Raw genomic sequence first — 23,876 nt, forward strand, 5'->3', positions numbered from 1 at the left:
CTGTTTAACTAGTAAAACATTTTAGTCTTTTTAATTCCTCTTTCTGTGGTCAGGAGATTTTTATTAAAATGAGCGGTTTATGTTGCCTTTGAAGAAACATTTCTACAGGCTTTAGAAGTAGAATTTATTAATTTATTTAAATGCTTCTTCTTAGAATGAAGAGTTAGATAAGAAATATGCTGGACTTCTGGAAAAAAAATGGACATCTGTTATAAGATTACAAAAGAAGGTCAGTAGAGATTTGATGGATTTACTTGTATAAAAAGCTATGACTGAAAGCAAACATTCATCACTGAACAGAATGTTACGTATTTTCCTTGTCAGACAAATGCAGGGTTTAGAAAATGATGCCTCAAAGATGAATTTTGAGGACTTGAGTAGTGAATGAGCTGAATCCACATTGTAGAAAATGTTTTGTCTGCCTCTGCTAGAAGAGTCATCCTCTCTTCACAAAAATTTCTTGATTTTGGTTTATGGATTGCACGTGTGCAGTCTCTGAAGCTGGAAAGGAAAGAGGTGCCTTAAGGCAGTTTGAGAGTGGAGGGACTGAACAGCTGTGTCCAGAAGGCTTGACTGGTTTAGAAAGAAGGTAGAAACCTGGGCTGACAGTTGTCTTTGGCCATTAAGTTAAAGGGAAGAAACCATTAACTCCACTGCATTAGAGCAAGTGATTCTGCTGCAAGTAGACAGTACAAAACTCTTTTTAGTAATGCTTCAATGGATCTAGAGTGTATTAAAAGCAAAAAAAACCCCAAAACAAAAAACCCCAAGAAAACCTCTACAGTGTGTAAACAATAAAGACCTATCTATTGTGAAGGTTAATATATCTAGGGATTTATTACACTTTCAGTTTCCCTGCTCTTGGTTAATATGCATGCCATCTCAGGGGCACAAAAAATTATTGTAGTAGTAGCATTCCTTTTTGGTAACACAACTGCCTTCAAAATAGTACTTCTCACGTATTTGTACAGCATTTGAATGAACGTGATTTTATAGAACTTTTTTGCTGTCAGAATATTTGGGGAGTTGTAGGAGAATAAATGATTAATGATTTAATTATTAAAGGATAAATGATTAGTTTAGATTTGACTTTTAGGAACACCAGCACTATTGAATGTTGGTAATCAGTTTGGATGCGTGCAATCTTTGCCTTACTGCGAGTTTGGGAGCCAGTTAGTATTTGAATTATTGAGTGAAGGTGAATTAGATCTTGTATAAACTAGAAATGAATGCTCTCTTTAAATTCACAAACTTAGGTAATGGAATTAGAATCGAAGCTGAATGAAGCTAAGGAAGAATTTACATCAGGTGGACCTCTTGGTCAGAAACGAGACCCTAAAGAGTGGATTCCTCGTCCTCCAGAGAAGTATGCATTGAGTGGACATAGGAGTCCTGTCACTCGAGTAATTTTCCATCCAGTTTTCAGTGTTATGGTCTCTGCTTCAGAGGATGCCACAATAAAGGTATGTGTTTGCTAGAGAAAATTAAACTAAGCCAGTCAGAGGATGTGTAATATTTAACATCAGTTCTTCAAGCTGGACGTGTGTTATACTGATGGAAAATTGTTTGTTGAGATTCTGCTTTAGCTTCCTTAGGGACAGATCTTTCAAGTATGATGTGCTATGTAATCTACAAGTTTAAGTTTTATGCTGGTCCAGTTAATATCTTTAAGAGTATTTTACTGTCCTTTGGCTTGAGGAAAACATAATTAAGGCAATGTGGATTTAGAGACTGGACAAAGATAAAGGATTGGTGGGGGAAGAATGCATTTTGACTGCTCAGTAGAGGAGGGATGGCGTAGAGTAGTGATGTGATGATGATGAAGGCAGTTGCCTCAAGTCATCTGAAGTGATTATTTTTAAAGCTGACTTAAAGTGGTTATGCAGCTGTATTCTTAACTGAAGAATAGTTCTTCCCGTTTATTCTAAGCAGGACATGCATGTCCCATCAAGTCCCTGTGACTTTCAGTAGCTTTAAATTGTGTTCATAGGCCTTTGTTGCAATGTACAGTGGCATGAAGAGACTTCTTACAGTAGGCAAGTAGTTTCTTACTTTAGCATCCAATAATGACATAATTGTGCATTTTGTGGTTGTTTGATTGTCATAATTTAAGGGAATTATCCTGATAAAGGATACTTCATTGTTCTTTTCTACGCTGGTTTGAAAGCTATTTGGAAAAGTGTTGTTCTGAAAAACATTGTGTAGTGTATTAAGCAGTGTGCTTAAAAATGAAAGTTGTTCTAATGGTGGCTGCCTCTCGGAAAAGATTAAAAAGTGTCAGCCAGATCTAGTTCATTAAAAGCTTTAATCTGTTCTTTTTTCTGTGACAGACTTGAACATAGATCACTGGTTGGTTTTTTTTGTGGGTTTTTTTTTCCTTCAAGCAGACGGGGCCAGCTGAAACAGTGACAGCTCTGTGCATGTTAGCTGTTATAGGGGAGTGTAATTAGCTTTGGTTTTGCTCCCTCTTATGGGTATACTGGATAAATTTCCTTATTCTTGAAGTCAAGCTGTGTAGCTTAATTTCTGACTGTTGCATTCTCAATGATTGCAGTCTGTTGGGATGGTGGATTCTTTTTGTTGTTAGTTTTTTGGTGGTGGATTTTTGGCTTGTTTTGTTTGTTTGCTTAGGATATTTAAAATGAAATGTCTTTGTACTTGCAACAGAATACAATCTGTAGGAGCTTGTTTTGTTTGCAGTTAGACGATAGACGATGACTTAATTAGGAGGTGAGATTGGGGACTTCATGCTACATTGCACTTGTTAACTGCAAATATTTATTTAATCTCTGACAAATTCCATAATCTACTAATGTGTGCCTATCAAACTCTTCAGAGTGGTTTGGATTATCATCCCTAAACCCGTGCATTCTGAATATTGCTGTTCAGTATGCAGAATATTTGCTATTTGGTTCTGCAACAGCAAGTACATTCTGAAGCCACAGTAAAGCTTGGGAAAGGGAGGGTGGGGGGGATTGTTAAACACGGTACTTTCCGCAGCAACTGAAAATGGGCTGTACTGCTGAAGTTAGGGAACCAGCATAGAAGGGGGTGGAGAAAAACAGTCTGTACAAAAGTGGATTTGTTCTGTCCAGTGTTTTCTAAATTGATCTTCTTTATTTTTAAGTGTATTGGGTATTAAGACTTTTAGATACAATGAAACTTATTTTCCTACTGTGTTTATAATGTTTTAAGTAAGCCCAAAAACAGCTTTCAAGATGCATGAATTCAGTTAATTTGTAAGTAACAAAATCATAAAAAAATAATGCTTACTCTTCTATGCTGTTAGGCTTTTTAGGGCTGGCTGTTTCTTGCTCAATTATTGAATAAGGTGCCAGACTGGCCTGCAGAGTGTAAATGTAAGGCTGGAGAATACAAAGAGTAATAGGTTGCTGTTAACAGATTTTCTGTTCACTTGTCAGGTATGGGATTATGAGACAGGAGACTTTGAACGAACCCTTAAGGGGCATACAGACTCTGTGCAAGATATTTCCTTTGACCACACTGGCAAACTATTGGCCTCCTGTTCTGCTGATATGACCATTAAGCTATGGGATTTCCAGGGCTTTGAGTGCATCAGAACTATGCATGGTAAGGTATAAAGGGAATTGATTTAGCAGTCTGTAAAGTGAAGAGATTATTTTTTTTTTATCCAGGAAAACTGCTGATGCAGAAAGGGGTTATATACCAGAGTATTGTTCAAAAGAAAGAGGGAGGGGGGATATTTTGATGCTTTGAGTGCTCTGTAAATAAGGTACATGTTTAGTGTCTATGGACTGAAATACCATCTCAAATCTGCTATGCATGATGCTGTGGGAAGCATCCCATAATGATATTGAAATGGCAGTTAGAAGGGTTTAGTGCTAAAAATTAAATGCTTGCTACACAATAAAACTGTGCCTTCAAATCAGTAAAAAATTACATTCTTCACCCCTCTAGTTCCCTGATGTACTGCTTCAGGAGGGAAGCCATTATTGCAAAAGGTGGTCTGTATATACTGTGCAGTGTTCTGCTTCATGTTTGATTTCAAATGAACATGCCTTTTGCATTAGGCTCAAAAGCCATAGAAAAAAATGGGCAAGAGACACAACCAAAGCTATAAGATTTGGATATTGACAGAAACTATTATATAGTCTTGATCTAAAAGCATTTTTATACTGCTGCTTGTCTTGCTTTTAGTATCTTCTTGTAGAAGTGGTGAGTGGGAATAGAGAATATTTGAAACTTGCGAAAATAAATGCGCACAGAGACACATATATACCAAAGAAAATAAAGCTGTTGACTTTTGTGCATGCAGTTCTTTAAACACCACAGAACACTATTGTATAGGAGGAACAGACATTGCAGCTGGCTGACAGCAAGAAAATAGAGCTACAGGGTTGAGTTGGGTTTTTTTGCCTTTAAAGATTTCTATGTGAATACACATGCAATATTTGTATTTTTTTTAGTGAACTGTATGTTTTAACATGAGTGTGGGTGAACTGGCTTCATGTGTGTTGCTAGTTATATCCCTTTACCTCAGTTTCAGGTAAAAGGAAAGAAATTATCTTTTCAGTGAGTTGTAAAGTACTAGCATATTGTCTGACGCTTCAGATACTTGATTGCTTTTTAGTTGGAGTTCATCAGGGGCTCCAAGTTCTTAGTGGAAAAAGTGGAAATGAAAATTGTGAAGTTGTACATTGTAGGTACATGGCTTGCAAGATGCAGTGTAGCTGCCAATACAAGGAGAAAAGCAACTTACTAGTGAGCTTACTGGTTATACCTTTTTCCAAAAAAGAACATTGGAACTCCAGATGAAAAAAAGGAAGCTGTTTAATGCCTCTAATCTGTTGAGAAATTACATATGCTCTAAACTACTGATCTCAGAAGATTCATTTCTAATCCCAGCAATTTAGGTAGGGACAATTGCAGAGCTTAAACATAGACAAGTGCATGAATTATATACAGATTGTTACAGTCAGGCTTACAGACTGGACTTGCCAAAAAGCCCCTACCCAGTAGCTTGTTCTGGGTAATACTAAAATCTCAAAACAATTAATTCTAACACTTGCCACTTTGGAAAGTGTAAGTTCTACTTTTTCGTAATACTGAAAATGACTAGTCTTTACAGAGTGTGTTACCTCCCTTTATATGTTGTGACCCGTTGCTTGTGGGATGAGTAAAGTCAAGAGTTGAAACCACATACATGAGGTCATAGGGAGTTTGCGTTAAGGAAATGATCTGTATGTGTTTTGCTGACTTGACATTAATAATCTTCCTCTCGGATCTCAACAGTAATAAAGTTACTGTCATGTATGTACAGTTGGTTCTTACCTGATTCTTGAATCAGTGCAGTACAGTGTTTTATTAAAACGTAATACCAGATGTCTGGAAACATTCAGTCTTCTAGCATTAGGCTTCTGCAATGAGGTTTGGCATGCCTTTTGCTGAAGACCTGTTTTCCTTTTAAATATCTGCATTGTGCATCAGCATACTGTAGTCAGACCTAACTGATAATTTTAAAGGCAGACACTGTAGCAGCTCTCTCTTCCAAACTACCAGCTTTTGTAACTCTGTAGAAGTGTTGCTTGCAGTTATGTCTGATTTTAAACATTCTAAAGAAATTTTTGAAACAATCTTAAGGATGCTCAATGTCTGGACTCTGTGGCTTCTAAAAATATAAATGATTATTTCATAAACCCCGAAGTTTTACATGTAAAGATTATTCCATAAAACATGCACTGCTGCTGTAGCTATGTGCCCAGGATAAATGAACAGCAAGTCCTGTGTACTCTGAAAACTTACAGTACCACTTAAAGGTTTTATTTTGTTTTTAGGTCACGATCACAATGTTTCTTCAGTAGCCATCATGCCCAATGGAGATCATATAGTTTCTGCCTCAAGAGATAAAACTATCAAAATGTGGGAAGTCCAAACAGGGTAAGTGCACCTCTGGCTAAACATCAGCCCCTAAACAAAACAAGCATAAGCCACTATTTATAGGAGATGGGCCACATAAATCTTGAATGTCAGCAAATATTTGAATTGAGGTGTGCTACTCTGCCATTCAGAGTAATTCACTTAAGGATTCTGCTTTAAATCATTAAGCACAGGGGTTTAGGTTTTAGTACTGACTAATTAAAATTAGCTGGCTTTATCTTTCTGGGAGCTATGAGGGTAGAACACCATAACTCGGGTAGCAATATAAATTCAGTGGCTAACCACAAGTTTAAAGGGAGCATGAGAGGACAGAGGAGTAATCCATTACCTTTCTTGACACAGATCAAGGTGTCTCCCGATGATTGATTTTTTTTTTTGTTTGTTTGTTTCCTTTTTCCTTCTTGCTTGTTCCATTCATCAGTTGTCTCTTTAATCCATCCATTTGCTGAAAGTAGTAGATGAAGGCTATCTGAATGACCTCTAAATCTCTACTTGTTCTTCATTTGATGCAAGCTGTTGTGTCAACTTGATTTATTTCCCCCTTTCCAAGTTTCCTGCTTTCTACCTTAACAAAGATTTGACAGTTCTTAGCTGTCACTTCTTTCTCATGACAGCTTCCTTTCTATGAACTGTTTTATGCCTTGTACATCACTATCCAGGGTGGATATGTACATGCTAAAATATTGTATCTTAACTTCTAGTAGGTCAAGCATCCTTAGATTTCAAAGATATGTGTAGCAGTTTTATTACCATGTTAATTGAGTCGTGCTGTATTTCTCTATTTTTGAATAGTTACTGTGTGAAGACTTTCACGGGTCACAGAGAATGGGTGCGCATGGTGCGGCCTAACCAGGATGGCACCTTAATTGCCAGTTGTTCTAATGACCAGACAGTCCGTGTTTGGGTGGTAGCGACAAAGGAATGCAAAGCTGAGCTCCGAGAACATGAGCATGTGGTAGAATGCATCTCCTGGGCTCCTGAGAGCTCATACACCACCATATCAGAAGCTACGGGATCAGAGGTAATGTTTCCAATGCTATTAAATAAGCACATACAGTAAGATTACTGGCTATGCTCTATATAGAACTTACTGGACAGTATTTAGAACAACTAAGCTTTGTTCTCAAAGTGCTTGACAGATGCAACAGGTTTATGAGAACTTTTTGCTGAGTATACTTGGTGTACTGTTAATCCCCATCTTGGCTTCGTAGAATCCATGCTTTTGTGTTTTAACAGTAGGACTCTATCTTGGCAGTAAAGAAAGTGAACTTTGGAGGGATGCTCTATTCCTGAGAAGGTTGAAAGTGGGACTACTTTCATGTATTTCAGCAAAGAAATGTGGAAGGTAGCTTACCTGGTGTAAAGTGAAGATTATAAGGATGCTCAGCAACAAAGCTGTGAGAAGTAGTGAGTCAGGAGTGCAGAAATGAAGCTGCTTTGGGTGTATTGTGCTGGAATTAAGCTTTGGCCACCATGTCCTAGTGTACAAAGTTAATGATACGAGAAAGCATTCTTTAACAAAAGTAAATCCCCATTTGTGTGATCACAGGATGCATCTTCTCTACTTCAGTTTACTGCATCTTCGAGAAAGGCTTACTACAGGTCAGCAAAAATTTCCTTCTAAGGATGACAAAGCGTAGAAAAAACCCCAGAAATTAACTCAAATTTCTAGTTAAAAAACCCTAAACGTTCTTGCCTTGCCCCCTTCCTCAGAAAGGATGGGAATACCATAGGGGAAAAGTAGATACACTTGTCTAGTGATGGATTTTGAAGATTATTTCAGTCAAATTCTACTTGCATCCTTGAAATCCTTATAATCTCTTAATTAAAAGCAATTAAAACTGAATTCCAAATGTTCACTTCCTAGCTATCTTGAAGTGGTGTCTCCCCTGCCCTCTGCTGGCCTCCTCACCTGTACACATCACATTACAGTGCTTAGCTTTGAACGAGAAGCAAAAGTTAACGTTAAATTCAGAGTTGAAACATTTCAAGTTCTGAGAACTAAGTCTCTCTCTTCGTACTTTGCATGGTTACAAATAGAAATAAGTTCAGAGTACAGACTTTTCAAAAATTCTTAAACTTGCTTCATTACTTTTTGTGAAGAATGAGAACACAAAGGTACTTCTGAACTTCAGACTCTTGTATGACTCTGCTTGAACTGTGTTTACTACTAACGGAGGATGTCTTGCAGTAGGCAAGTGTGGTTTCAAAGTATTTGGCTTGGTGCATCAGCAGGGCATACAGCCGTTTTTAAAAGTTATTTCTCCTAGTACTAGTAACAAAATACCTGTGAAACTCAGCTTTGGCGTTGTGTGTTTGTTAGCTGTAAGCTTTCTTATGATCTAATTTAGCTACTAAGTAGCAGCAGTTGGGCGGGATCTGCTTCCTCCCTCCTCTCCCCCTCCCGCCCCCCCCCCCCCTTATGCTGTAACTTAAAACATAATTTTCTGTAGACTAAGAAGAGTGGCAAGCCTGGGCCTTTTCTGCTGTCTGGATCCAGAGACAAGACCATTAAGATGTGGGACATTAGCACTGGCATGTGCCTTATGACACTTGTAAGTTCATTAGTGTTTTTCTGGTAATCATAGCTGTGTATGTAAAACCAGTTTTAATGGAATGAATTATCTGACATGTTAACGTTTTCAAGAGAAGCCAGAGTTATTGAAGTAAGATTAACACTGGAAACACACAGTTTTAATGGCTTCTGTATTTCAGATCTTGTTGTTGCTGAGAAATGCAAAGAAACTCAAAATACGTAGTATAAATGCAGGAGCACTGTGGTGTAGTCTCTGTCATGAGTAGCTTGGCTTGTCTACAGAAATACTGATAATCATCAGAATATTGTCTTCTGTAAAATGTTGTGTTCCTTCAGTGTGTGGGTCTTTCTGCAGGCTGTGGAGTGCGGTTTTCCAGCCTGTGTTCAGGCTGGACTGGTGTTGGTGCTGGGGGTGGGGAGTAGCACATGAGGACTTCTGTTTGTTTGCCTTCAAGGACAGGAACTCGCATTGTTGGTGGTGCTGATACAGACGTAATAATAGCAACTGAAGATAAACTTTGAGTTCTAATAGGTTTCAGAAAGCTAAATGCTATCCTTGCAGAACAGGGCAAGGAGTCACTTAGTTTGCCATAGCATAAAATGTTGAATGCTTAGCCTTAAAACATGCATCTGTTCACTGATTTCTCCTTATGCATAAGGTGGGCCATGATAACTGGGTACGTGGCGTTCTGTTCCATTCTGGGGGAAAATTTATTTTGAGCTGTGCTGATGATAAGACTCTACGTGTCTGGGACTTCAAGAACAAACGATGCATGAAAACCCTCAATGCGCACGAACACTTTGTTACCTCTTTGGGTATGTATCACTCTGTAGCACTTAGGGCAAAGTACAGAGCCAGAACTACACATTTTTCTACATCTTCTGAAACTGAAGTTGAGCAGCAAGCTAGACGTTCATGTTTTGAATTCTAGTGAAGTTTTGTGCTCTGTGTATTTTAGTCAGATAAGGACAGATGGGAATTTTGAGTGTGATGGATTTTTCCACTTCTCTTGCCAGTGTTGTACACTGGATAAAGACGCTAACTGCCAAGGGTGTTCTGGAACCTTTCACCGCTGAGTGTGTGGGCATTTGGGGAGTGCTGTGTTGCAAATGCTTGCCCAGAAACAAAACCAGGGGTGTGTGCAAATCAAAACAGTCAGGAAAAATATACTTTGAATTCCTGGCCATTCCTGGTTGGTATTATCAGATCTTGTTAGACACTCAGTACCCCCTGCCCTGGCAAAACCAAAACAAACCAACCCCTTGCTATTCAACAAAGCTAGCTTTACTTTGGAGTCTTTTCTGTTGCTTTTTTTCTCTGTATTCCTCTGATAGTTTATAGCTTCTTGAGTAAAGCTGTGTAAATTGGGTTTGCAGTCAACCTGACATTAGCTACTAAGGTTTCCTAATGAAACTTGCAGGTCTAATCAAAATGCAGGGTTTCTGACTTCACTCTTAAATTGTTGGAGACAGCTGACCAGAAAGGGGCAAAGACAAGTTAGGAGCTGAAGAACATTAAACTATTAGCATGTATTGGCTAACCTTGGAAGTGGCTGCTTCAGTTCAGATTGCTCTGCTGAACCCTTTCTACACAGTGAAGCTTTTGAATTCCTCTTGGTTAAACTTTCCGGTACTGTCTGCTGACCAGTCAAAAATTGATTTGTATGTATGAAATATTTTGGGATCTCCTAAGCAACCATACACTTCATTTTTTATTTTTTTTTTTTTTAATACTAGCTCACAGCCTGTACTGTCTACAGCAAAAAGTCAAGTTTCTTGATTTCTTATTCTTGAATACTACTTGTGTAAATACATGAAGTTCTGTCTTCTGGCAGTATTTAGGGGTTTTATCAATTGAGATGCTTTGGACTCCTCTCTGTTACAGCTGTACCTTGATTCCTTTTCCATGAAAGCTCCTTTATGACTGAACTGAAAGTAGATTTTCATGCTTTATAAAAATTATAGCATGAGAGAATTTGCCTTCAGAACTACAGTCAGTATGAGCTTTGAAATTTAGTCTTTGAGCTGGTACAATTTTTTTGAAAAAGTAAGGACATTCATTGAGAGTGTAAAATTCCGAAGTTCTGGATTTGTTCTTAATGAAAGTTTTTCTGTCCTTGCAGATTTCCACAAGACGGCACCATATGTGGTTACTGGAAGTGTAGATCAAACAGTAAAAGTGTGGGAGTGCCGTTGATTGAATTCACATTTGACCCCTTTTCCTCTGGATGCACTCAGATACCATGGTTACCCATTGAGCTCTGTTTAAATAAATATTGTCCTTTCATGTAAATTATTCTGGATGTAGATTGAGCTTATTAAATGTTACACACAAAGTATTCATGCATGGTGAATCCAAATTGTATACTGTAAATTTACATACGTTGTCTAGAAGTACCATAGGTTTAAGAACATGGGCTGGCATTGGTCACATCAGACCTAAGAAGGCAGAAGTTGGATAATTGAAATAGGGCACTTAACTGAATAGTTGACAGTGTCGTTCTATGTTGGATAATTATACCTGTTTTTCTTTCTGCTGTCTGTTGGTGCCTGAATTGGTGACCTCATTTGGGAAAAGTTTTGTAGGGCTCTTTCAGAAATGTGTATCTATGTAACATCACTTAAGTGTGCTTAATAAATCTTCTCTAAGAATACTAGATAATAAGGCTGCAATTCAGAATCTTCTGAACCTTATATGTAATTAATGGAAATTAATTAAACTCTGGAATATTTGTCATGAAACATTTGCCAAATCAACAGAATACACTTGTTTTGGCCTCCTGTCACGCAAGGGTTGGTATATTTATATAACTAACTGTAAAACTGAAATAAGACAACAAATCTTATTAGCAGCTGATGTGATAAATGTATTTATTTTTTATTTGGTCATTCAATGGTTAATCTGTGCTGTTAAACAAAGTTTAAATGGGTTTTTTGTTTGTTTTTTTTTTCTTTTCTTTTTTTTTTTTTTTTTTTTTTTTTTTAAATGCTAGATGAACTTCCAGGAGGAGTTGTCCATCCCACTAGAATTTAGTGATCTAATTTCCAGTAGAGCTTAATCTCCCAAATGACTGCCATGGTACAACTTGCTGTTTGCTTTCAATGTTTGTTAGAGATGTGCAATTTCTATTACACAACAGTATCAAAGTACACTTCCCTCTTACTCACTTGCAGGAGGTTGGGGTATACAAAGGTTTCTTGGTTTCTTCAGTGCCTCCTTGGAAACCCTTCTGGAAATGAGTTTATACTTACCTTCCCATGACAATGTGGCTTGAATAAAAACGTACTGTGGTTTGCATATTGAGAAATACCTTGGGATACAGTATTTAAATGCTTTAAAGAAAGCACTAAATACCTTGCGAATCAGATTATAATGGCAGGTACAGATTGATACAGGCTTCTAAAAGAAACACAAAACACCATCAACAAAATAGAAGTCCATCTGTCGGAATGATGCAATCAAGTAAAACAGAACCAAATCCTATCAGCAAAACTAGCCCAGCTTGGTTATAAGTATTTTTGTTGTTTGGTGTATACAATTTTTAATTTGCATATCCCTAAAGTTACATATTTTGATCGGAAGTGATTGAAAATATTATAAAATTTTAATCAGCATTTTTGTGACAAATTCCATTGTAGATAACTAAGAATTACAATACTTACCAAACTAACCAGGTCTTTTTAAAAATCCACTTTAAAATTTACACTATGAAGAAGTACCAGTCTGATGTTTTAACAGGTGAATTTGTGCTTTGTTTTATTCATTTTTGTTTAATATGTGGCTTTTAAAAACTGTCCCTTTTAAAAATAAGAATCCTTGACCAGCGTAGGGTTGGCTGGAGGGCGTACACACTAAACGGGTGAGGGGTATGGTGGTTAACTTCCTACAGATACGCACAGAAGGATGCGTTCTTCTGTGAGGAGACGGGGTTCAGTGCTGGGTTCTGGCACAGGCTTGCCTCTGGGAAGGGGTGGAGGAAATGGAGTTCTGATGTGGGGGTTTTTTGGAGCCAGTTTAAGATTCAGGCTAATCTCTTAAATCCAGTGGCTTTGTGTAATTTTCAGTGTGTGTTTCTGCAGTTAAGCATGCACAAATAAAGTATTTTTTTGTTTGTTAGCTGCTTGGACTGGAAGAATTTGCTGCTTTTTGTCCTATTCAAGAATTCCAGATACACAAATAGTGCATCTTAAAATTCCTCAGTGCATCTGCAACTGTAAAGTAATACATCTGTTTAATTCCTGATAGGACCTATAAACTCTATTTAAGTATAAAGTAAACCACACTCATGTACATAATTCATAAACATGAATGAGAAATTAAAGGTACCTATTAAATAGTGGAAGTTGTCTACTGCATTTTTTCCCTTTAGCATACAACTATTTACAAGGACAGATGACTACCTTAAAGTCATGTAAGCAGCATTTAATTGCTTGTGTGAAACACTCTATGAAGTACTTCTGCAATGCAATTTGCAACCTTCTCCTTTAATAAGCAGTGAATAATCTCAGGGATGGTCCTGAATGGATCAAAAGTTAAAGCCCTGTTTAGACAAAAAAGTGAAAGCCACAACACAGGAGTTGGGTTTGTGAGGGTTTCCAGCAGCGTCGCTCTGTGATATTACACTGTGTTGAACTTTTTTCCACTGTTTGCAATGTTTCCTGTCAGCTAATCCTGTGCCTTTCCTGTGATAATAACTACAATAATGAGGTTACTGGTTTGGATTACAAAATGAATTTTATTAGCGGGTTTAAGAGGTTCACTGCTGCTTTGTCACTTTCCTTACTAAAATTGGCATCGCTTAAAAATAACCATATATAGACCATGTTACCAAATGGATAATACAAACCTTTTGGCTTAAAACCAGACAGACATTCCAGTGCCACACTAATGTAATGTGCCCAGGAAGTCTTAGATGCATTCTAAAAAGTGCAACATTTATTGTGGTTTAGACATAATCTGGAAGTTGATGTTTTATAGCATCTTGCACTTTAGAAGATTAAAAAAAAACCGTCCTGCTTTTGTGTATGGTGTGACCAATGATGTGCCCGGGGCACTAATTAAAAAGAAAAAAAAAAAAAAATCTAGTTGCTAGCAAGTTGTCCAAGGGCTGTGGAGCACTGTAGTATTTTGAAAGCTTTGGCTATAGACTCACCAAGCCCAGTCTACTTATACTGTCAGTACCCTGCTTCTCCTGTTTGCCTCCTCCTGTTTTTATGTGAACTGCCTGATAATATCACTCTTAAATAGCTTTTGACTCGCGTGGAAGCTATTTAAAAGAAAAAGATTATACTTTGTTTTTGTAGACAGTGGTGGCTTGATAATCCTTTTAATGATTTGATTATTAAAAAAAAATACTGAGTTGAGTGAAGGAAAAACGCACTTAGAATGAGTTATTTGCTGTCCAGCTGTACATGAAGTCCAGTGTATTTTAAAAAGTCAATACCAAGAATCTTCTAGCAAGCAAACGTGCATAAAAAGGTAGGAATAAACATGTTAGGAACGGGAAAGGTTGAGTTGGATTTACAAGTCACAACTGGATTTAACTGGCCTTTTTATCTTTCCACTGTGTCATGTAAGTAGCTGCTTTCTTGTCCTACCTATCCCTCAGGCTTCCCCAAGTTCATTCTGAAGATAAGTTAGCAAAATCTTCAAGTTTTAGAAGTTGATCCTGACATTGACATGAAGGCAAACGTTGAATTTTTTTCATAAGAACGATGTTAGAGGTTGCAATTGGAGAAAACAGTTCCCAGACTGTAGGAGTTAACTGAAGCTATTGACACAATTTAAAAAAAAATAAAAAATCAGTAAAGGAATGTATATAATACTGCTCTGTGTTTTACAGTAAGATTTGTTGCTCTCAGACTGTGTAAAACAAAATTTATTCATGTTTTCTGCATATTAAAAAAATCTTATTGTACCAATTGGTAAACTATTAAATGCATATAAAACTAGATGTGTTTTTGTTTCCTTGGATGCAAGAATTAAAACTATTTTGAAAAAAGCTATTGGTGTTTCACCCTTCAGATTTTGCTCCACACCTGCTTTTTCTTTAATTCTAACTGAAATTGTGCTTGCCTGAGGAAATGCGCAGCGGTTTTAAGGCAGTTGGTTACAGTTAAGAGTAGTCGGAGGGTTTATTGGTTGATACGGTGAAGTGAGATTTTATACTAACGGTGTCTGTGTTTGCTGAGCGGGTTTCGTGCGCTGCTGGAGGCGCGTGGTTGCACGGGCGGTGCGGCCGCGTGTCCTGCCGCTGCCGGGGCAGCCTGCCTGCTGCCGGAACCTCCTCCCGAGGGCAGCTTCTGTGGAGAAGCACCTTTGGGGTGTCGTTCATTCCAGGGGTTCGGCGGCAGTCCCAGTGCCTCATCCTGGGGTGGTTACAGAGCTGCTGGAGCTGAAGGTTGCACTCCGTGTGAATCCTCTGAGTGATTCAGCGTGGGAGTCCTCGGTCTCGGCTCTGAGGTGATAGAAGTCCTGTGCAGGTGGAAAAGCTGGATGGTTCTTACAAGTTCGGTTTCAAGTTGGTATCTTGCAGTTGCTGTGTAGTTTGTTGTGGTTTTATTCGCAGTTTTTTCCCTGTGAACTGGCCTTAATTGCCTTGAATGCTGCTTATAAATGGGTCAGCAAATGAAAATGGAAATGTGCATTTCTTCATCGATGGAGGAGCGAGGATGTGACCTTGACAGGAAGTGGGGGAGAGAATGAAACAAAGCTCTGACCAGCCATGTTCTGTGGAAGCACCTTGGTGTTACTTAGCAGCAGGAGCAGACCTGGGGTAAGCTTTTGGAGACTGATTTTCATTTGGGAAAAACAGCTGCATTTCGCACTTTGCCAGAGCAAGTGGGCCAGTCGGATGTCTCAGCTGGGGGGCGGGGGCACCCTGAGCATTGGGCACGGAGGCGGCCTTAGGGTGCAGGTGTGGAAAGGAAAAGCCTCTATTTATTTGCAAACACAGTAAGCTTCTCGAAAGGAAGAGATGAGGGATATTAAAATGCAAGCTGCTGAGAGTAATCTGGGTAGCTGAAGAATTTAGTTTTCTTGTTCAGCTTGGTCGCTTTGTTGATGCAGCCCTGTGCCTTGCTGGAAGTGGCTTTATAAGCCTGTGAGACAAGTTTCCACCACTTGTTTCCAGTTTCAATGCAACACTGATGGGTGTTACATTTTTCAGCAGGCTTGAATATGAAATTACACGTATAGGAATTTTGGTCAATGGGGGGAAGATAATGTATTCAGTTGAGTTGGCTTCTCTCTGAACAGAAGGACCAGTAGATACAGTGAAGGTTTAACTGGTTTTTCCTTGAAAGAAGGTCAAAGGTTTTACGGTGTGTGGTATGTCCGATGACATTTAAGCGTCTGGAAAGAAAGCAAGGAGGATAAAAATAGTGTATTTCTATGTGTCTCCTTCAGGAGCGTTGAGGTCTTTTAATTTTTGTCTGAAATAATTTTGCTGCAGTTCCTTTTCCCAGGCAGTGGCACAGTTACTTACTTGCCAGCTGTGGGAGCAGCTGTGGTTCAGTGCTGCTGCAGGACACCTAACTTGGGGTGCTAAATCCTGCACGAGCCAGACCCGAGTTAAGTCTGAGGTGGTGAAAGGCAAAGTATACGTAACTATGAAGTAGGAACAAGGCTGGCCTCGCAGAGGTGAGTTGCTGCAGGGCCAGGAGAGCTACATTCTGTTCCCCAAACACCCACCCTCCTCTTGACCTGGTACGCCTGCAGTGCCCCTTTGAGTCGGTTCTTTTTTGTACAAGATCTTGTGAACAGAGTACCTGAGAGCACCCAAACCCCGGCTGAGGTGATTACAGAATGTCTATTGTTAAATGCAGTTATTCAAGAACTGACGGTGATGTTCAAGCTTAGCTGTGTACTAGCTGGGATCTGCATCCTTCAGCTTCATTTCATGTGTTTACGAAAATCCACAGAGCCCCTGCTCACCCCCTTCTCCCCTTGGGCAGGATGAGGGACCTCCTCTCCCTCCAGGCACAAGCGATTCTGAAGCAGCTGTTGACTGATGAGGGCGGTTCCTGCTTCTCTGGTGCTGGGTTGCTGTGGTTGTGATTCTGGTACTGGTTTTATTACTGAGTGTTTGAGGTCGATGCCTTTGTCCACAGGGGCAGTGCTGACCCGCACAGCTCGCTGAAGTGTTCCAGTGACCACAGCACCTTCCAAAGTGGGCCAAGAGCTTTCAGGAGGGCACTGAAACAACCCAGCATGCGTGCACCAACCGTGAGCATCACTGAGGAAAGTAAGCCAGGGGAAGTGCATACTGGACACAGAGAACAAATATTTGCAGGTAGAGAAGTGCTTAATGGGGCAGTGCACCTTGCAGCGTGGCACTGGTACGGTTACAGGACTTAAAGCCTCTGGCTGATCTGTGCCTGCTCAACAGAACAGAAGTGGTGGCTCCAGCGATGGTGCTCAGATTAATGGTAACCAACACCTTGTACCAAACTGTAAAGAAACCAGTGAAGTACCTAAAATAGTTTAAAAAGCTTTTAATGGACTGAAAGACACTAGTAAAAGAAAAATCTTGTAGGAAAGATGCACTGTAGTCATTTATTGATTGCTTTCCAGGAAATTCAGAATTTTTCTAATAGGAGCAAGTTCTTTTGCAGTAAAGACTCCTCCAGCTTTGTCACCTCTCAACGCGGAGGCTGCTCCCCTCCTTCCCTTCCCCCACAAGTTACAAGTACCTGTAACGCACTACAGGAAAACAAGGGTACAGAGCAGTGACAGCACTTGTTCTCCAGAAGGTCAGTAAAAGAAGCAATGCAAATTAGCACAGGGTACTATCCATGACAGACAACATGAGAGAGAGAAAGAGAGAGAGGCTGGACTCCTCTGACACACAGGGCGGCTGTGGGCTAGCACTTGGCAGTTGTTCTACAGCTTGATCCGTCTGGAAAAAAGGATATTCACTTCGGTCGGCATATCGTAGCCTGCGGTGCCCACATCTTACCTGCTTTGTGGCCAGTGAGGCCAGGGGAGCATGTGCTAGTCATCAACAACCCCCATGGGACACGTGGGATGGGGAGGGGACATATGGTTGGATTAGTGGCATCTGCCACTTCAGTAACATCCATTGCCAGCAATGGAAGCTCCCTGGCAACCAGTGTGCACAAGAGGTGTTAGCCATAGGTTTCAGTGCTGTGGGAATTTCAGTTTTTATTTAAAACCCCTCCCCCAAGCCTCGTAATTTCAGGCTGTGGGAAATGTGTGGTTCCAATCCGGTTCATCTTGCCCCTCAGATTAAAGTCCACCAGCTCTGTGTTACGGTCACTATTGCAAATGAGACCAAGTCCCTATTTCTGACTTTCCCTTCCCTCTTCCCCCTGCTCTTTTAATAGGGCCACACTTTCCTGCTCAATCACAGTTGATGCCATCACCACTCTCTCCTAGGCACTGGGGTTTCCACTGTAATGGAAGTTTGTGCGCTTTTTTTGAACATCAAGCCCTCACTCTTTGGATACAGTATCCTAAGTTACTCAGCTGCAAGCAGAGCAGAGGTGGAACTGTGAGTATCATATATATATATATCTATCTATATCTTTACCTTGAAAATTAGAATGTGAATGTTACAAAACCCCACTGAATTGCCCAACTGCCAACCAAAAGTAGAAAAAAAAAAATGGTTAAAGGAATCCAATGGCTATATCCTGATGTAGAAAATGCTGTACAGTCCCCCACGTATACACACACATTACAGGCTTCAGTCATCTGAGCAATACAAATATGGCTGCTTAGTTTTTCTTAGCACAAATTAGGATAGTGACTGGGGGAAAAATAAATCTTTTTGGCTTGGAATCCACATCGTGCAAGAATGCTGAGCAGTGGATGGGGCCAGTTTGTACTGTTCTAGCAAAGCAGTATCCTTAGTCAACATAAAAATGACCTGAGAAATGTTACATACCTCAAGACAGTTCATTTGGAATTCATATGTACAAAGTAGAAATAACTGATGATATGCGCGCACACACACACACACACAACACGTACACACACAGGCAGGACAGCCTCTGGCTGCGCTCACCTAGGATGGGTGTTTCATATGCTGCTGCATCCTGGCCACCTTCCCCTTCGTGGCAGACACAAGCTCACTCAGACAGATTACATTTCTCAGATTAGTTCTTTGCATTGTGTATTAATTGTACCAGTGCAATAACATTGTCAAAAAAAGGAGGAGCTGCTCCAGGGGAGTCCGAGACCCTGGGTCAGATTCAGAAAAGGGTGGTTTAAACTTTTTTTTTTTTTTTAAGCGAGGTACACATTAAGCAGAGCTCTGTGTTAAGGGGATCTCAGCAGAAGGCATGCTTGGCTTAGCCTCTTTTTCCTCCACAGCTTTGTCCTCCGTTTCCAGCTGTTCACCACTTTTTATGCTTTCTTGGAGCTGCTGGCGTCGCTGCACCTCTGCTTTAAGGTTCTCCAAGTCTTTCTGGCTGAAGGGGAAATGAGGAAGGGTAGCAAATATCAGACCAGCTTTAGGAACAATGCGAAGCACACTTTTGTCTTCAACAAAGCAAGAAACGTTCCTAGCACTTGCCCTGCTCCTGCCAGGCCTCAGTCCCACATCTCAGCAACACCTGAGCAAGGCCAGGTGCTTTTTTTGCCATTAGGTTTTGAGCCAAGAGGCACCAGGATGTGACCCTGTCAGTGGCCACTCAGCAGAGGCAGTACAGTTAATCTGACATCCAGGCTGCCTCCAGCTGCTTCTGCTGAATTTTTACCATCAGTGACTATCTGCAGCCTCAGAGGAATGCGATCTCAGCTCAGGTCATCTCTTTCCATCACCACCCCAACCAAATTTTCAACAAAAGGCTAAGAGACAATTTATAGGTTTCTTTTTTTTTAAAAAAAAAAAGTACTGCTGATTATAGTGGTCTTGATAATAATAATCAAGACTAGTAATATGATCTCAGCTAGTGTTCTTTGTAAACAAATCCTGTGGAGCTGGAGAGGGAATACCTTCAAGATGTGCTAGAAACAATGACCCTGCTAGGCAGCCTTGTCTGTGGAAGAGCCAGTGCTGTTCTTCACAGGCCAGCACTGCTCACCTCATTTCTTCTGGGCAGAGACTACTGACTGTGCTCCAGCTGCCTCCCCCTCTGCAAACGGAGCTAAACAGAAGAATCCCTTTGCTGCTGGGGCAATGGGCTGAGAACAGGCACTATGGGTAGATGGCAGCCCCTGGCTGCTGGCACAGCAACCCCGGGGCAAGTCGCACAGTAGTGGTCTTGCCCTCTGATGCATCAACCCTCCAGGGAGCTCGCCTGATTTCCTTTAGCTTCACAGAGCAGTCTGGGCTTTGTGAGATCAGATGGCTGCTACAAGCTCAAGGTTACAGTTTTGAAAGAGACACCTGATGTTTCATGCAATGTTCCTCCAACCACAAGCTTTTTTTTGTGCCACTAAGGATTCCCAGGGACCCCACAAAGCATCCCTTTGCAAGTGTTCAGGAGTGCCTTCAAGGGACCTAGCACCTTCAAAAGCAGTTTTTATGCAGAAGTGACAATTTCTGCTGGTTTTTGCCTAGTGCTGCAGGAAGAGGAGAGGTACGCATGGTCACTGCTAACTCCACATTTTAGGTCAGGGACTCTTAATGCAAAGGCAAGCACTGCATTTATCTTTGTTCCTGAGATAGCATAATACAAAAAGACTACCTGAATTCTAAATGTACAAACACACAGAGGTATCGCTCTACCTTAGTGGAATGAAGAGAATTCCATTGATAATGTTGAGCTGCTCCAGGACACTGGCCATACTGGGAGCTGTGAACTACAGCATAAGGAAAAAAAAAAAAAAGTATTAGCAGTCAAAACCTAAAGAAGAACTCGGAGCTCCTAAGCAAGTCCAGATAGCATGGAAACCCCATGTCTTATATGAAACCCTAATAGCTGTAAGGTGGCATAATTTATGGGTATAAAAGGAGGTAGAAAAAATCAGTTGAAAATCTAGAGGTCTGCAGCCAGTCAGTGTGGGAGACCTTCTCCATACTCTGTGGGACTTAAGCTAAATTCCCAGCGTCTCCCAGTGGGACACTATTGCCTGGACTTTAATCAGTTCAAGGTCCTTCTGCTCAAATTACTCTGCTATGAACTCCAGCAGGGAGAGCACCCATTGCACAAGTCAGTGCTTACCCCCCTAGATATGCCACAGACAGGCTGGTGTGATCTGCCAGGTGCACAGGCAGATAAGAGCAGCTGGGTTTGGCCCCAGCAGGCCAATCTCCTGTTCCATGTCAGGCGAAGCAAGGCAGGCCCCCCCCACGCTCCGCTCTGCTGCCCAGCCTCCCCACACCACACAATCCTTGGAAGGAGAACAAAGCACCTGGTGAAAGATGACAGCATTTTTAGGATAAAGAAACTGAAGTACTTTTGGATTGAGCAACCTGCCTACAGCCAGTGAGTCAGCAGAGGGGCAGGTCTGCACAGAGGTGCTCAGGCTCCCACGCTGTGAGCTGCCCAATGCAAACCTTACAGATCTCCCTGGGTGCCCTGCAACGCAGCCAGCTGTGCTCCACAGCCCCAGCTCAGGAGAAAGAGCCAGAGCCACTCGGTTCAGAAGCAGAGGGGACAAATGGTCAGTCTGGCTTGGTTACGCTGTGCTGTGTCTGAGCCTCTGCCTTTGCAGGGACATCCTGCCCCTGAAGGGTCTGCAGCTGGCACAGCCATTGCCACCTCCTGCACAGGACACATCTGTATGCGTATGCTGCCTTGTCCTTCAAGAGCAGCAAAACAAACCTCTGCCTTCATGACAGATACTCTCGATTGCCCTTATTGCGTAGAAGTTACCTTAAGTGGCATGATGTTTGCATTGGAGCCATTCTTGTAAATCTCATTCATTGTGCGTTGAAGAGCGACTGCTTGCTGAGTCAGGTATTTCAAGTACTCAGAGCTCTCTTTGGTCTTTTCGTGGTGTTCTCCAAGCTTATCAGAAAAGGGAAAAATCAGAACAGGACCCAAACCAGGCTGCACTCCTAGTCTCTGCTAGCTCAACATCTTTACAGAAACTCATGAGAACTGGATTTCACCTGGCTTGGCATTCAAAAAAAACAAACAAAATTTCCTCTAGGAGCCTTATTATCAACATTACACATTTCCATCAAGCAGGAGCATGTTTGCAGGGTGAGTGGCATTCCCTCCACCAGGCTGTGCTTTCAGCCACTGAGAGGGCACTGAATCACCGAGTACAACTGCAGACGTGTTCAGACAGACCCCGGGCTGATGCAGAAGTTTCACTGTGCATCAGCAAGGGCTGCGAGCGGGAGAAGGTACTGCCCACAAAACAGCTCAACTACCAAACTAGTTTGGATCAGGTATTTAAAAGATACATGGTGCAAAAAGTGGAAAGAACAGACCAGTTCTTTCAGTGGCCGGAATGCAGGCTGTGCCACCAACAGGAGTTTCTGTCCAGTGACTGGGTACATACAGCAAGAGCGAACTTGCAGAAAGGCTATTCAAAGCCTTTTGGCATGAAAGCCCTCAGTTATCGTACAGGGCAGCAATTCTGCCCCATCCCTAGAAAGAAGATTACCTGGCACCTGCGCAGAGCGGTTTGTAAGAAAGGCCTCCCCAAGCCCCCAGCGGTGGCACTGCACGTTTCTGGCAGTGACGCCGTATGATACAAGTTAGCAGCACACCCGCTCATTACCTGGTTTTTGTAGATGGTGTAGCCTTCCTTCTCGTGCTGCAGAGCTGACCGGAATTCTGCTTTGCTCTCATACACTCGGGCTACCAAGTGGTGGCTGAAGGAAGGAAAAGGGTTTAGAAAAGCTTTCACGAAGAAGAAACGTTTCTGCCCTACAGCAAGCAGGACTTTAACATAATGTTTTGGCTAGAAGCTTAATACCAGTGCGAAAGGAGACAGATACTGGACTCGCAGTACAGCACCCCAGCAGTTACTTCTTCCCACCCTGTCTGGGGATTGATGTACTACACCAATCTGGGTTTTACGGAAATGCTGAAAAGCAGCCTATGGAAGTAAAGACTGAATCAGGGACTTTTTTTTCCTCCTGCACCCAGGAAAGCCGAAGGCCACAGCAGCAAACTGAATAGCAGCAGCACATCCACAGGAACATCTCAGGGCTGCATTTGTTAACCGGAGAAGGGGGAAGCAGCCATAAGCCCTTATCCTTCAAAAAGGGTCTTTTTGTTTCTTAGAAAGCAAATGTGTGAATTATTTGGATTATACACAGACAAGATAAAAAAAATGAAAAAAAAAATCAATCTTCAGAAACAACTAGCAAAACAGTGGCAGAGCTGGGACCCAGTTGGGAAAGCTGAATTGGCTTGGATTTTGCTTCCTTAGTGTTTCTGGAATGAAAAAAAGATTTCTGGTTTTGGCAGTGTTACTCTGTGGGAGGTGACGAATCCCATCACACATCCCAGTGCTGCTAAGGCCAGGCAAGATGCTCTCTGCAGAACGTATACCCGTCAACTGCTGGAAAACAAACCAGACTCTTGTGGGTGCTTAATAAGATTTATTCTCACCCTGATGAGGAACAGATGGGTTGCAATGTGGTAGTAGTAATTAGGAGTGGGCCACTGCTTGGATGATAGTGAGCCAGTTTTGCATTCAAAGACAGTGCACAGAAGAGCAGTGGGTATTTAGCGCAGATCCTAAAGGTGCCGACCACTCATAGCTCCCTTGGAAACATAGGGAAGCTGCTCACTATTTTATTCAAATACAAGGCTTTATGGTAAAGGACAAAAGCAAATTATATGCTTCTCAAAAGATAGCTCCCTGAGGGCTGAAACAATTAAGACAAGTGTTTATACTGGGAGACTGGGGAGATACATAATTACGTTAGCCTTGCTCTCCAACCTTCACTTGCCATGTAAGTTTTTCTACTGAAAATCCACAACGACCAGGGGTCATTTGACAGATTTTTGGGGCAATCAGCATCACAGCAGATCCCACAATTAACACCAAGAACACAGGATCTCCATCTTTTGAAGCCACAAACCCTGATACTGCACCATGACCTTGACTCACACAGCCCAGCAGTCTCAAGAAGTCTGACAGCTGGGACAAGATTGAGTCTAATTGAACAGGACACAGCTGGATCAGATCCCTCCCGTATGAGCACATGGTGAATGTGACCCAGCCCAGCTCCACCCTGCCTCACCTTAGCGCAACTTTCAAAGACTTGGAGCCGTGATACTTGGAGCTGATGGCCAGCGCATTCTCTAGGAACCGGAGGGACAGGTCATACTCCATAACCCCGTGGAGCACCAAGCCAATGTTGTTCTGCACAGAGAAGTCAAGGCATTCCAAAAGGCAAACAAACTACATGTTCATTGCTTCATAAACAGCAAGACCACACAGGTTTCACTGTGAAGCAGGCTGTAGCAGCCACAAGTCCCTGGTGGTTACCTGAATACCATGTTGTAACAGGAGACCACCCTCCCCCTTGGGAGGTCG

The 23,876-nt window shown here is 41.4% G+C and overlaps 2 protein-coding genes across 4 annotated transcripts in view; one reads left to right on the plus strand and one right to left on the minus strand.

The window, feature by feature from the left end:
- PAFAH1B1 (platelet activating factor acetylhydrolase 1b regulatory subunit 1) overlaps positions 1–14,407 on the plus strand; it is a 38,082-nt gene extending 23,675 nt beyond the window's left edge. For all 3 annotated transcript variants that reach the window (XM_055721384.1, XM_055721391.1, XM_005439690.4), the window contains exons 4-11: positions 155–229; positions 1,257–1,463; positions 3,423–3,591; positions 5,817–5,919; positions 6,712–6,940; positions 8,373–8,474; positions 9,115–9,271; positions 10,579–14,407. In XM_055721384.1, the coding sequence (XP_055577359.1) occupies positions 155–229; positions 1,257–1,463; positions 3,423–3,591; positions 5,817–5,919; positions 6,712–6,940; positions 8,373–8,474; positions 9,115–9,271; positions 10,579–10,652 (1,116 nt within the window). In that variant the 3' untranslated portion in view covers positions 10,653–14,407. The remainder of the gene's footprint in view (positions 1–154; positions 230–1,256; positions 1,464–3,422; positions 3,592–5,816; positions 5,920–6,711; positions 6,941–8,372; positions 8,475–9,114; positions 9,272–10,578) is intronic.
- Positions 14,408–16,936: 2,529 nt separating this feature from the next.
- CLUH (clustered mitochondria homolog) overlaps positions 16,937–23,876 on the minus strand; it is a 40,499-nt gene continuing 33,559 nt past the window's right edge. Inside the window, exons 22-26 of the mRNA XM_055721375.1 lie at positions 23,581–23,702; positions 22,104–22,197; positions 21,245–21,379; positions 20,155–20,228; positions 16,937–18,892 (exon numbers count right to left, since the gene is read on the minus strand). Coding sequence (XP_055577350.1) covers positions 18,724–18,892; positions 20,155–20,228; positions 21,245–21,379; positions 22,104–22,197; positions 23,581–23,702 — 594 coding nt within the window. The 3' untranslated portion in view covers positions 16,937–18,723. The remainder of the gene's footprint in view (positions 18,893–20,154; positions 20,229–21,244; positions 21,380–22,103; positions 22,198–23,580; positions 23,703–23,876) is intronic.

The sequence above is a fragment of the Falco cherrug genome, chromosome 1 (genome assembly GCF_023634085.1).
Source record: "Falco cherrug isolate bFalChe1 chromosome 1, bFalChe1.pri, whole genome shotgun sequence".
Classification (NCBI taxonomy): Eukaryota; Metazoa; Chordata; class Aves; order Falconiformes; family Falconidae; genus Falco; species Falco cherrug.